Consider the following 14,015-nt stretch of genomic DNA (forward strand, 5'->3'; position numbering starts at 1 on the left):
TTCCTGTGATGGGGTGCAATGTGATGACAAGTGCGAATTCCATTTTCTTTTTTTTCCATGGGTCTAGGGAAATAATTTTTCAGGGATCAGATGAAAATACCTCCGACATACATAATAACATGCTTATTCTTGGGCGTAGTCATGCCTAGCCACCAGATTGGGAGAAAAAGGAATGTTTCCCGAAATGTGCGATAAAGTGTTTGGTGCTACGCCTTGACGGAAGTATTGATAGGTGCTTTGGAAATCGGTACGCCATTTCTGTAATCGTTAAATATGCAACTGCATGTGCCACTGCTAGGGATAGCGTGACACTCCCAGCCATTTCGGGGTAAGCCGTTTTAATCTACATGAAGATGTTAATGAGCCCGTTCTCCATCACAGCAGTAGCTGTGGCCATTCCTTCAACTAGGCCTACTGCAGCGCCAACTAAACGTCTGCATGAATTTAGCGCTAGTACCGTACATAATAATCAGCACGTGCCTTCGGTTCACTTCGATGGTGTTGTGAATTCATCTTGCGTGACAATGGTTTAAGTTGCATGCGTGCCTTAATCATTATTGCAATAGGAGACCATGATTTATCGTCACGCATGGTGTTGCTTAGCTCGGTCCTCAGTGTTCGAAGCAGGTTCCGCCTTGTGAGTGCATGAGAGAGGCACAAGAGTTGATTTCTGCTCTGTGTTTCTATAATTCCCTAGCCTGTATTATACAGGAAGCGAATAGTGCTGGTGTGCGTCAGCTGCCTCGGTGCGCTCTCAACCGCCTGCCTGGTAAGACTGATAGCTCATTCTATCAGCGCCTTGTCGTACTCCCTCCTCACACTGCGACATGTCCTCCACTTGGAGGTCATCATGACGGAACAAGATGATACGAAGCCCAAAACCGCAATGTTTGCAAGCCACAACCCGAGCAAACAATTCAACGGTGAGGCCAGAAAATCTACCTGACTAGGCCTGGAGCAACAAGCCAGAGAGCATATTCTTGGCTGGATAGATGGATGGATGTGGCCGTACCCTTTAGATCGGGCGGCGGCTAACGTCACCTAGCCGTAATGCTTAGTGAACTAACCACTAGATTTTTTTTTTCCCTTTAAATAGTAAAGTTGGACAGGTACTTTGAAGTGAAGGGTTTAATTTTCAATCGTGCTTTGACTTTAGCCACCAATCAGATAACCTCCTTCTAGTTAAGTCTACCCGCTTAAAGTCTATTTTGCCCTCCCTGTCCCTAAACACCAGTGCTTTGAAAAACTCTGCGCCATCATCTTGAACTATAAGGTGAAGCCCTTTACAGAGCATTGTCAAGTGTTCGGCAGTTTTTTCTTTCTCTTCGCACGCACTGCATATTGTGTCTACCTCTTCATATTTGGCCCGATATGTCTTGGTTCGCAATACTCCCGTCCTGGCCTCAAACAGTAGAGAACTACCCTGAGTATTATCATAGATTCTTTCTTTGGCAATTTCCTGCTTAAAGTTCGATAGATCTCTAGTGCGGACTTCTTAATCATGCCAATTCTCCACATGTCAGTCTCCATTTCCTGCAGTTCCTTTTTAACCGACAGTTCTTTCTGGTTTGGCCACCTGCTGTTTTCTAAGTATTTACCAGTCAATTTCCTGGTTCGCTTCCTCCATTTTGTATTGACATTCTTCATGTACAAGTAGCTGAAAACCTTCATAGCCCAACGCTCCTCCCCCATTTCTCTCAATCGCTTCTCAAATTTTATCTTGCTGCTAGCTTCCCTGCCATCAAATGATGTCCATCCCATATCACCTTGTACTCCCTGGTTTGGTGTATTCCCGTGAGCTCCTAAAGCAAGCCTACATATTTCACGTTGCCTAATTTCTAATCTTGCTTAAACTTCTGACCTCATGCACAAGACCGCGTTGCCGAACGTCAGCCCAGGAACCATGACCCCTTTCCATATTCCTCTCACAACATTATACCTATTGTAATTCCACAGTGCCCTATTTTTCATCACTGCTGCATTCCTGTTATCTTTAGTCGTCACGCATATTTCGTGTTCCCTCAGGTACTCGGTCCCATTGCTTATCCATACGCCCAGTTATTTGTATTTATCTGTTATCTCTAGCGTGACTTTCTGTATTCTAAGCTCACTACCTTTGTTATCATTAAAAATCATGACTACTGATTTTTTCTAACTGAATCTAAAATCTAACCTATCTCCCTCATTACCGCAGATGTCCATCAACCTCTGCAAATCTTCCTTGTTGCCGGCCATCAGCACTATATCATCTGCGTAGATTAATGCTGGTAGTGCCTGATCAATGAGTTTTCCTTGTTTGACTAAAGAGAGGTTGAAGCCAAGTCCCCTTGCCTCTAACTTGGCCTCTAATCCTTGTAGGTACATCATGAATAAGAAGGGTGACAGTGGGCACGCCTGCCTAAGTCCACGTTTCACCACTGTGGGCTTGGATACCTGTTTTTCCCACTTTTTAACTACCTTGTTAGTTTTATAGATTTCCTTTAAACGATCAGTGACTCCATCTTTTACACCCAGTGTGTCTAGTATTCCCCACAAGTCCTCTTGAACCACGCTATTGTACGCTCCCTTGAATTTCTGCAGGCCGGTAGGAAGCTTCACAGCGCAGCGCCTGATCTTCTGAAACGGCGCAGCCATGCAGGCAGGGCATTCACTTCCCTCCCTATTTTTTGTATACTACTGTCCTTGTGTACATCGTAGAACACATAACAGTAATGATAGCAAACAGATCATTGATTCGGGTAGGCTTGGTGTTTTTATTTAAAATGGAACAACGAGGAAGCTGCTGAAGCTCGTGCCTGTATACAGCTGCTTTATATGGAGATGAAACTTTAACGAAAAAAAAAATGTAATGATAAACAGTAGGCTCATAACAAACAACATTTCTCTGAGGGTGCATGGAATATATGTCCCATGCAAGGCTATGCATTGCAGTCCTTACTGCATTAATTATGTACACGTACTGCAGGGCATGCAAGTGTATGCAGACACACGCTGACGAAATGACATTTTTTGCTACATACAAACGTGCACCGCACCAAATAAGACGCACGTGTTTGTATAGTCAGGGAACACTCGTGAATATTGATGAAATCACACAGCTCGCTTACAGTATAAAATAAACACAATTGCGAACAATAAAATGCGACGCTGTTTAAAGAGGCGGACCTAGGTTACGAGGAGAATTATCAGTATGGCATACACACCACGTGTCAAGCTTTTGCAACATCTAAACAGACTAAATATGGAAAGTTGCCTTTGTAAGTTAACATGACAGTACCAAATGGAGAAGCCACACGAGAGAACAATTCATCGTGGGCTAAAGAATGTGTTTTAAATATTATACACAGCTTTGCAAGATAATATCGACGAGTTTTACTCGTCTAGGTGTGGGAGGTGTAGGCCTGATAAAATGCGATGTTGCTTCACAGCCTTTCTTTCGTAACATTGCAATTTTATTCAACTCTTTCAAACGCGGCACCGTAAATTTCTACTGGGTGCTCGAACACGGCAAGCAGGTCGCGGGGCAAAATCTTTGTAACATTTTATTACCGAAACAGCGATACTAGCAATGCTTGAGCTGCACTTGCTGTTTTCTAAATTGTAACCTCCTCAATCTCATCACTGTGATCAGGAAACAGAGAGGAAAAGTACAGCAGTAGTACGTAGAGAAATATTCAATTTCAAGCCCTTTAGCAATATCATCTAAACAAATTGCCAGTTCACTGTTGAATTCTCGATGGAAACAAACAGCTGATCAGGGACGCAAGCTTGGCTTGGCACTGGCTTGGCCGTTCATACAGAGCCAAAAGCCGCTGCAGGAAACTGGATTGCGGATCGTATTGAGACAAAATATTTTATACAATTTTGTTTTCTTTGTTTCATTTCTCTGATTGCTCTTGTGATGGCGTGGACCGCGCTTCGTGATCTCATGTACCGGCGCACTGTTTTTAAGTTTAGTATGGCGCACGATAATACATGATTGCGTGCTTTAATTTAAAAAGGTTCGCGAGTATGGCAGCAACACTGCAATGTTGGGAAGAGGCACGGGGAAGAGGATAGTAGTAGAACCAGTAGCAGCTGCATGCCCGGGTGGAGCGACTGATGCCCAGATGGAGGAATGTCAACCCGATGCCTTTTGTGTTGGCCGTTCTGGCAGTTCCGCCGACTTTATAGAAAGAGACGACCCCGTCGCTTGTCCTCTTCTCTTTTCCTTCGGGCATCAGCGACAACATTGACGGACGACGTGTTCGACTTCACCGTGCACGTGAGTATAGGTTGGTTTTTCATTCGAGTGAATTCTTGTTCAGATTTGCAACTTGTCGACTTCATCCTGATCACCTGTCACCGGCAATAAGTCACATACGTGTGATATTTAGGCGAAATAAATGATAATGCACATTTTCTGCTCCATTTGCGTGACTTAGGTACACCAGCACATGAGGTAAACCTTTGTCGCCTAGCCACTAGCAGGCAAGATCGATCACTCGCATGCTTCAGTTCACGAATCAACGCGCCTGCCTTAAAATTAGTAAGCTGCTCGCAAAAAAATCTTACCGAGGCAATTTTGTTTTCTGTGAACAATGCACCGTAGATTTGTCTTGAATAACAAAAAAAAATTGAAAAATAAATGTCGCGACCTTTTAGAAAACGCCGTGTCTAAGAGCTAGACGCGGCATTTTGTAAAGGGCTCATTAAATTCAGTATGCTTTCGTAGTTTCTGCTTGAAATTATTATTGTCTATGAATTTCATGGCCCAATCTTTTGCTTTGGCTGAAAATCTCGGCGGCAAAAACTTTGTTCAGTGTCCCTTTAAGGGCAGGTGTAGATGCCATCATTTCAGTCGCAAATCTTTTTGCTAGTCGGTCGGCTGGTTAACAATAAGGGTACTAACTAGAGTTCCAGATTTCATCAGCAACACATCGTCATGGCTTCATCAGATGCTGCATTATATACATTCTATCCTCGTTTTTAAATAGATGTACCGTATGGTCCACTGTTACAGGAAACAAGCGAGCTCATGGACAGTGAGCCATGTGGTGCTAACTGGCAGCGAGGCTTGTGAATGGGACGCATGCGCATAGAATCGGGGTGCGCCCAGTTTTGTCTTCCATTTCTCCGCCTGTACGCATGACAGCATTGGAAAGCGCATCCGTATTTTAGCTGCGCAATTTATCTAGCCCAGTGCCTCCTGCTTCAGGGATTTCCTGTGAGCACAAAAAATGCATGATTTTAATCGTTGCTGCAGTGTTTTGCAAGTTGTCACCGTAAAGCACATCATATTTTTCGCATAATGCTCGCTGCAACTAGCAAGTTTCGATGACTCAAAATGCTGTTCAGGTCTGATGTAGCAAACATTTTAAGCTCGTCCTCGTGACCATGAAATATTGGTTTATTAAATAATGGAAGGCAGAGTTGGTATCAGTTGATTTACTGTGTGAAAATGAAAAGTGTGAAGGACCGTGCCTCGCAAGTAAGCCCCGAGAGCATGAGCAGAGAAGTAGCAGATGAGGATGCTCATGCGCTGCATTTCCAAATCTCACCAGCACTAATGCTTGACGGACTGCTGGCCACGCACTAGCGTGTTCTTTCTGAAACAGGACTTTGGCCCTGTAAGCAAGTTCTTGAAGGGCATAAGTAAAACGTACAATGGGCCCCCTAAATGCACCCATCCTTGAACCATTGGGCTTATGAATTAGTGCCCTTTTCAAAATACAACTATTCTGAGCTATAAATTGTGACAGAACAGTGCACGAAGTTTATAAACGGGAAAAAAGTCTTTAAATGTCCCCTTTATACATAGTGTTCTTGTGATGTCACTTCTGCCGTTGTCGCCCTCTCCCGCCATGCCCGGGTAACTCCCTGGGTACCTACGGCAGTTCACGTGCTGCAGTGCGGTTTGTTGGGGGCTCGTCATCTGTTGCTGTGAACGATGTGGAAGCATTGTGGTTTTTTGTTGTCTTACTTTAACGAGCTCATTGGATTAGGAATGCCTCGCTCGTTCACTCGATACAAGACCAGATAATCAAGATGTGCGACACATATACCAGCCACGGCGTACACCGGCTGCCCGCCACAACCTATGAGGGCCTATTATCTTGCTTTCACTACAAATTGCCTGGCCCAAAAACAAGTGAAAGCTCAAAATCTCTCGAGCCGCAATTTTAAAAGTGGATGTGCGAAGCGCATCTGCTCTCATCGAAAACTAGTCGTGCAGAGCTAGGCAAGTTTACAAGAGATATAATATTATGAATATATTGTCACGGCCTACGCCACCAAAGTAGCAATACCCCCCCCCCCCCGAAGTGTTTTAAACAGTGCTGATGTTGAGCTTGAGCCTCTTTGATTGCAATTTGTGGAAATAGTCGAGGAAAATATTATACAAGGCAGATAGCGACTTTGCGTGGTGTGTGCCGCGGTAATGCCAGTCATCACTTTATTTTTCGCGTATGCTTCAACACACTTTTCACTTTGTATTTTGCTTTTGTTGTACGCTAATGTACAGTGGAGTCACTGAACATGATAGAGACCGTGTATAGAATTAATTGACTAATTAAAAAAAATCCTGACGCCCAACTTGAACCGATCGGCTATACTTCAAAGTGAACTAATATTGTTTCCCATTCTTTATAGTTTGTTTCAATGCAATACCAAATCTCCGCGATCGCCATCACGATTTTAACCGCCTTCCTCGCCATCATGATTTTAACTGCGGACAAGTTTGTATGTACAGTATCTTGGTAAGCTATATCTGTTTGCAGGTAAATACTTGGCTATGGCACTTACCCGTAATGAAGTTGCACCTGAAGATGCAAATATTGCAAAGTTTCTTCAAGTAGCTTTTGTTAATCTGCACCAGCCAAATACGCTGGTACTTTTAGGAAAATCGGAATGTGCGTTCTCAATTTCAGGTTATAACTTTCAGCGAAGAAACACCCTAAGCTCTGCTCCCTCTGCGTGGACTACTAAATCAACTTGCCTCACTAGCAGCTCATAATTTCTCAAGCTTGCATCGTGAGGCAAAACTAAACGGGTGCAAGCACGAGGAGACAACATGGCAGTTGTAGGCGATAGATTCGGTTGGTGCCCGGGCATGTTGGTGGCGCATTTCGGAAGTGACGAAAAGGCGCTGCGAGATGCACGTGCACACTTTGTATAGTTGCTGTATTGGACAGCAAACTTTTTTTCTTATCTGAGCAGTTTTACCAAAGGAAGCTTCATCATATGGCGTGATAAATGAAGCGAATCCACAGGTTGAACCACATCATAGCCTTGCTGTGCTTTTGTACTTTTTTTAGCTCGCAAAATTTATTTGTACATATAAGTGACAACTTGCCAGTAATAAGGCAGCACTTGTTTCTTTACCATATGATCATCTCCGGTGTGCTGCTGCCTCAATATTTCAAATTCTAAGCATTTACACCATTGTATGCTAACTTTTCCTTCAAAGTGAGACAAGCCACATGTGTATCGTAGATCAAGAAGCTTGCCAGTTTTACGTACTTGCAAGGTAAACATCAGAAATGCACAGTTGATCAAAAATACTAGTTTAATGGTGCATCTACATAGCAAAGCACCTGTGGCACCTCGGGAACAAGATAATGCCACATATGTTACAAGAAATAATTAAAAAAGACAGGGGACGTTCCGTGAACAAATAGAAACAAAAATAAAATGGCACGTGGCAGCGAGCGAAGGCGGCAAGGGGGGGGAGCCCGTGGGACTTCAGCGGATGAACGTAAGGTGTGTGTTTAATATGTGGAAGAAAAAAAAATTCAAAATTTTGGCGACTGAAATGAGGGTGACTTAGTGAGTGCGCTCATGACGAGAGTAAACAGGGTTATTATTATTTTTTTTTTCAAATCTCTTTTGAAAGCCACAAAAAATCTGTATGTGGTGCAGCCTAACAGAAGGTCCGTGAAGGCAAATTATGAATTCGTCGTTGTACAAAGGCCTTTTTTTTTTTTTCATGCGCACCATTCCCGCCGCGGTGGTCTAGTGGCTAAGGTATTCGGCTGCTGACCCGCAGGGCGCGAGTTCGAATCCCGGCTGCGGCGGCTGCATTTCCGATGGAGGCGAGAATGTTGTAGGCCCGTGTGCTCAGATTTAGGTGCACGTTAAAGAACCCCAGGTGGTCTAAATTTCCGGAGCCCTCCACTACGGCGTCTATCATAATCATATAGTGGTTTTGGGACGTTAAACCCCACATATCAATCAATCAATCATGTGCACCATAAATAGTGCTCAAAATTTAATTGCATATGTTGTTTTCATCCTCGCTGTATTCCGTGCTGTTTATGATGTAAAAAAAAAAGTAGCACGCTGAAGTGGTGCTGCTTTTGGGCAACAGTTGAAAATGGCGGGGTGCATGAATGCGGAATACTGCCGCTCACACTCAAATCACTCTTGTGGTCACCTCCCACTGTTTGCAGCATGTGTTGTGTATACACAGCTGCATATTTTCTAGCTAGAAAAATTTGACTTTAGGTGTTTCACGCCATTTTTTATGTAACTATTCCACAATTGCACACACTGATCAGCAGGCTTTCAATTGCGCTGAAGGACACAGGTGCCATAAAATTCATAGTCGATTCTTTCAAGAAACCGTATGTAAAGGCTGAAGCTTCATGCGTACATACACACACACATACCATATTGTTTTTTGTACTTTATGAAAGCTGCGAAGGTCTCATGTGCCTCCAAGCGTAACCTGTCTTATTTATTCTCCATCACCGCAAAAGTTTTGTGAGTTTCAAATAAAAGTACTTTGCACATGGCCACTTTTGGGTAATTTTTTTGTGTAGGTGTTATTTGAGCAGCCTACAGTGTTTACTTTATAAGCCTGTATGTATATGTTGCATTATAAGGATGCAGAATGTGTGTAGCTGCACAATATAGATGAAGTGTAAAAATTAAGTGTGTCTATTGTAGTGTTCTTGCAACCAATCTTACCCCCGTATTCTAGAACGTCCCTCCACTCAACGCTTCACCTTCACTTGAGATGGCTGATGGGAGCGCCGTCTCTAAGCAGAGAAAATTGCTGCATGTCAGCAATAATCTGCTGTGATTCTCGAGTAGTGCAGCGTCGCTTTCAAACGAGCAGCGGCACAGTGCTCAACTCTGTCAAGTGAAGGGTGAAAGTCGAGTCGGGGAGCGTTTATGAATATGGGGGTTAGTTTTGTTGTCTTGTTAACCTGCCATTAACACTGGATTGATGCTACTTTGCTCTAGCTGTACAGTGCTCTCCAAGGCTCAAGGAGGCACCGCACGGGGAAGGCTCGGAGCAAACCATGCGTGAGTTTCCTTTCATTGTTACACTATGCACATATTAAGTGATAGACTTTAATGTATGCTATTTGTATTGTGCAAGTTTTTGGGGACATACAACTTCCAACACTTATATGTTCTGACGAAAATCACGCAAGAATGAGATAAGCTTGTGCAAAAATTATGCAAGAGTGTAAGAAGCTTTTGCAGAAGTCTGTGAAATGAAGTTTTGAAATTTTGTGGCAATGTGTCATTGTATAGTGGTCAACAGTCTTGGTCAGCATGCTTGACTGCAGGGCTCCCGGCTGCACAGGCGCATCTACGGAGTGCCTGATGCATGATGGGCCAAATGTCAGCCTGCACACTGGTGCCTCTTATCCCCGTTTGTCTGTTACATCGGTGTCTCTTGTAAAGGGGATCAACTGTGCTACCTTTTTTTTTTTTTCGAATGTAATGAGTTCTTTTTCCAGATTATTGTTGTTTTAAGGTAGAGCCTCACATTTCTATCAAATACTGAAGATTCTATTTTTCCTTCTAGATGCTATGAAGTCACTCCTTGTGTTACAATAGAGTGAACACTGTTATGAGAAAAGCTACTTTATGGAGTTAACTCACTCCATATTGACTTAACACACAGAATTGGTGAAAACTACACTCCATTCCAGCTGCATTAGGAATAATATTCATTTGCATACTTCTGTTTCTTTTGTTTGTTTGTTGGCTGGAGGTTTGGAGTATTGGGTGGCCAGAGGGCACTGTGTAGTCTTTCTTCATCTTCCCAATTTTGTGAACATCAATTGATAGCCGTATGGGAAGCAGCCAGCATGCTGAAACAGCGGTGCAAGCATGCAAGATGTTCACCATTGCATGCAGTCAGTTGCTGTGAGCAACCTACTGCATACAATTAACTGCGAGTGGTGAACTAACGCTGCACTATGTGTGCCTCCTGGAAAGCTGCAATGGTAAAGTGCCACAATCGTATAGTAACATGGATAACATCGCAATTTGTTTGTTGTATAATTTTGCAACAGAATCAATGAAATTTTGGATAAATTTATGTATCTGCCTGGTTCATCAAAGCTACAGAGTCAAATGCGGTATATACTCGCATATTATGTGTACTTTTTTTTGTCAATCCGGTCATGTGTGAAGCTAGTAGGAATCGCTGGCCTAAAAGCTCAACTGGGAATATATGTTGCAGGCGCTGTCACAGCTGTCTCAAAGCGGATTGTCATTTGTTTGCTAAGCCTGTTCAAATGCCCCCATTTTCTTGAAGTTCTTCCGAACTGTGCTCACAAAAACCAGTTCCCACGACAGGGTTATACCAGAGAACATAAGTACTCTCCAATAATTGTCGGGAACCCAACGTAAAGTAAGATGCAGACAAGGAAGCGCGATGCCAACACAGGGCTGTGTGTGTCGCCCTTCATGTGTGTGTGTGTCCATTCCTTGTCCCAGTCTTCTATTGCGTTGTGTTCCCTCCGATATCTAACCAACACACCCAAGCTTCTATGCTCATTCTTATTCAACGCACTCTTCTGCTGGCTCCCATACTGAATATTGCATGTCGAAGAACTCCACGCTGATGTGCTTAGCGGTAGCACGGTTTCAGTTTTCTTCGGTAAGCTTTATAACAGCAATCTGCCTCGTATATAATTATTGTAGCCTATCACAAGGAACGGTAAAAACGCAATCGCCAGATGGCGAAACGGAAAAAAAAAAAATGATTGCAAAAACCTGCCTCATCTAGTTGATGTGACAGGTCCTTTCCCGCGTTCAACATCTGTGCTGTGTCTCGGGAATACATTTTTGCCGTGGAAGAGGTGGGAAGATAGGAGGCAAACCTTTCGGCATTTCGGACTACACATAAACAGGTTTCAGTTTTCAAGTTCGATATTCTAGGGAAAGCATAAAAGTTCATGGAAGAAGGGACCTTGCACTCAGTTCATTTTGTGTAAGACTGCACTCGCCTGCTCGACAAGAGATGTGCCTGACCAGAGCATCATGAAGTCAAATGTGTCTGTGTGTGTGCTGGCAAGGTGGCTCGGGCTGGTTGGGGAGGGCAAAGTATGCGAGCAAAAAGTTTCTTGTAGTAAAGCAGGCTGGCTAATTATACTGGTGAGCAAATTATGTGAGGATGCAAATTGTGCGAGTAAATATGGTATGTACTCTTGTATGTTTCAGCTCTATTGCTACGGATCCTGCGGATCCAACTTGGCATCCGGCAGCAACAAAGACAGGTTCTGCAGGAGGTGCGACAGCGGAAGCACAAGGTACGGCTCTTGTCCGTGCCTCAGCACGCCCAGCCAGCACAGCGCCCCTCTGACCTTCCCCGGCTGCCTGCTGGTACAATTGGAGAAGTAGAGGCAGCTGTGCAGAGTAAAGCTGTGGCTGCGGCTTTGGTGTATATTTCTTGATTTTTAATATGCCTATGTAACATGCAGAAATTTAGTACTGCTTTAAGATACTGTGTTTCGGGAAACAAACTAGTCAGGTTATCTCATGAGCCACTGTACTACAGTCGAATATGAATAATTCGTACTCAAAGAGGCCAGAAAATTTGTTCAAATTAAAAGAAGTTAAAAATAATGAAAGTTACCGTAATTACTTGAATCTAACACGCACCTTTTTTCCGGTTAAGAGAGTTCATAAATCGCATGTGCGTTAGAATCGAGTACGAAAAAAAAAAATAAATATGGTCATTCTATTGCCATCGCCACTTACAAAATGGCCGCCCCCTACGTGCATCGGCACGGCGCGTCGGTCATTTTTGCCTATGTGTTTCCCATGCGCGGCACTTCATACGTGTGCTGAGGAGTTCGTCATCTTGTAGAACATTAGCATCGACGGCATGGTAGGGCCGACTCCAAAAACTCGACGAGTGCACCACAATGCTGCTTCTAAAAGAAAAGTCGTCGCGTGTGCCGGAACGGACAGAAATCAGGCCGCATCGCGGTCATTCGGAGTTCCCGAAACGTGCGTGCGGGACTGGCGGAAACAAAAGCAGAATATTGTCGACAGCAAAGATTCACGCAAAGGCTTCAGTGGACCACAGCAGGGTCGGTTTCCACAAATTGAAGAGCTGCTCGGCGAGTATGTGATTAAGCAGTGAGCGGCACAGCGGCCCGTGACGACAGAACTGCTCCAAGTGCAGGCTATGCAGTTAGCCTTAGAAAAAGGGCTAATGCAGAGCCATTTTAAAGCGAGAAGGTGCTGGCTAACGAACTTTATGAAGAGAAAAGGCTTTTCCCTCCGAAGGCGAACGGGCATATGCCGGAAGTTGCCGGAGGAGTACGAAGAAAAGCTTCAGAGTCTTCAGAGGTTCCTCCTAAACTTGCGGCACAACAACGGCTACCTGCTTGGGTAAATCGGGAATGCCGATCACACGCCTCTTTACTTCGACATGCCTGGCACCACAACCGTCTAGGAGAAGGGGGCGAAGCAAGTTTGTGTACTGACATCGGGCCACGGTAAAACTAGAGTGACAGCAATGCTCTGTTGCACGTCAGATAGGCATAAGCTTCCCCCATACTTCATATTTAAACGGAAGACGCTCTCAAAAAGAGTCGTTTTCGCGAGTGGTGTGATCAAGCGGGCCAACGAGAAAAAAGGGTGCGCGTTGCAACCGATGTCTTAGTGTTTTTTTTTTTTTTTTTTTTTTGTCGTGGAAACCGGGCGCGCGTTACAATCGAGGGCGCGGTAGAATAGAGTAAATACGGTAAACGAGCGGAGGGCTCACCATGCAGTGATGCATGTGCATGGAGAAGTTTTATTCACAAATTACAGGACATCCGTCATTAATTAAAGTAGTCAATACATGTCTGTACACGTTGGCCTTGCAACGAGTCAACAAGTTTTGCGTGCAGTTTGCAAAGCATTTGTACTTCGGCTTCAGTATTCTCCTGGCAAAAGAAGTTGCGTGCGGCAATGTCCAGTGCTGACACTCTTCGAAGACAACTGTGTTTCCACTGTTACCATCTGCGCTGCAGCCGGAGCGTGGCCAGCACATGATGAGAATGGAGGAGCGTCTCCACCTGGAGAAAAGCAGATCGGCATTCGAGAGAGAAACACTCCGCAACAGCTTTTTTTTTTTTCTCTCTTCATGCGTGGTGTTGAAAGGAGAAGAGTCTCTACATAGCAGGAACGAAAAACAGGGAAGCGTGACACCGGCGCGTTGCAGATCGGCATGAGAGAGCCAACTCTCTGCGACAGCTTTTTTTCCCCTCTTTCTCTTCATGCGCAGTGTTAAGAGGAGAAGGGTCTCTACGTGGCAGGGACGGAAAAAGCCGAAGCGGGGCACAGGAATGTCGCAGATTGGCATTTGGCTAACATTCCACCGCAGTCTTTTTCTTTTTTTCTTCATTTTCTTCTTCAAGCACAGCGATGAGGTGTCTGAAGTGCCACCGCAGGATTGGGCGGTGTGCTGAGAGAATTTTCGGAGCGCGGTATAGCTTTGATAGGACCACAGCGTCAGTTCTAATTAAGTGTGTTGGAATTAATGAGATTCGACTGTATTTACTATAGTCTGTGAAGTCCGAGTGAACTGTCCTAAGCTAGCAGACGATGTAGGCGGCATCGTGTGTTTGATGGGCAGTGACTAGCAATAGCCTGCTTATAACAGACATTCAGTAATTTTGTTCATTTATCACCCTATTTCGTGTCCGCTGCGGCTCTCTCTACTTTGAGCTACAGTTCACCCTGCCTTGTGTTAGCCGATTTCTTACTTTTTTAAAAATCTAACATGCACCCAA

The 14,015-nt window shown here is 44.2% G+C and overlaps 1 protein-coding gene across 1 annotated transcript; it reads left to right on the forward strand.

The window, feature by feature from the left end:
• The first annotated feature begins 3,956 nt into the window (after positions 1-3,956).
• On the forward strand, positions 3,957-13,691 carry LOC142783988 (uncharacterized). Its single transcript, XM_075882602.1, has 4 exons — positions 3,957-4,264; positions 9,237-9,291; positions 11,449-11,624; positions 13,674-13,691. Exons 1-4 carry the CDS (start codon positions 4,118-4,120, stop codon positions 13,689-13,691), a joined length of 396 nt encoding a protein of 131 aa, XP_075738717.1. The 5' UTR covers positions 3,957-4,117.
• Positions 13,692-14,015: the final 324 nt, after the last annotated feature.

This window comes from Rhipicephalus microplus, unplaced genomic scaffold (genome assembly GCF_043290135.1).
Source record: "Rhipicephalus microplus isolate Deutch F79 unplaced genomic scaffold, USDA_Rmic scaffold_13, whole genome shotgun sequence".
Taxonomy (NCBI): Eukaryota; Metazoa; Arthropoda; class Arachnida; order Ixodida; family Ixodidae; genus Rhipicephalus; species Rhipicephalus microplus.

Bases quoted from the DNA above. Each gene is read 5' to 3' on its own strand.
- LOC142783988 (XM_075882602.1), top strand. From the start codon at position 4,118: ATGTCAACCCGATGCCTTTTGTGTTGGCCGTTCTGGCAGTTCCGCCGA. The intron at 4,265-9,236 runs GTGAGTATAGGT...CTAGCTGTACAG, and splicing joins TGTTCGACTTCACCGTGCAC to TGCTCTCCAAGGCTCAAGGA. The intron at 9,292-11,448 runs GTGAGTTTCCTT...TGTATGTTTCAG, and splicing joins AGGCTCGGAGCAAACCATGC to CTCTATTGCTACGGATCCTG.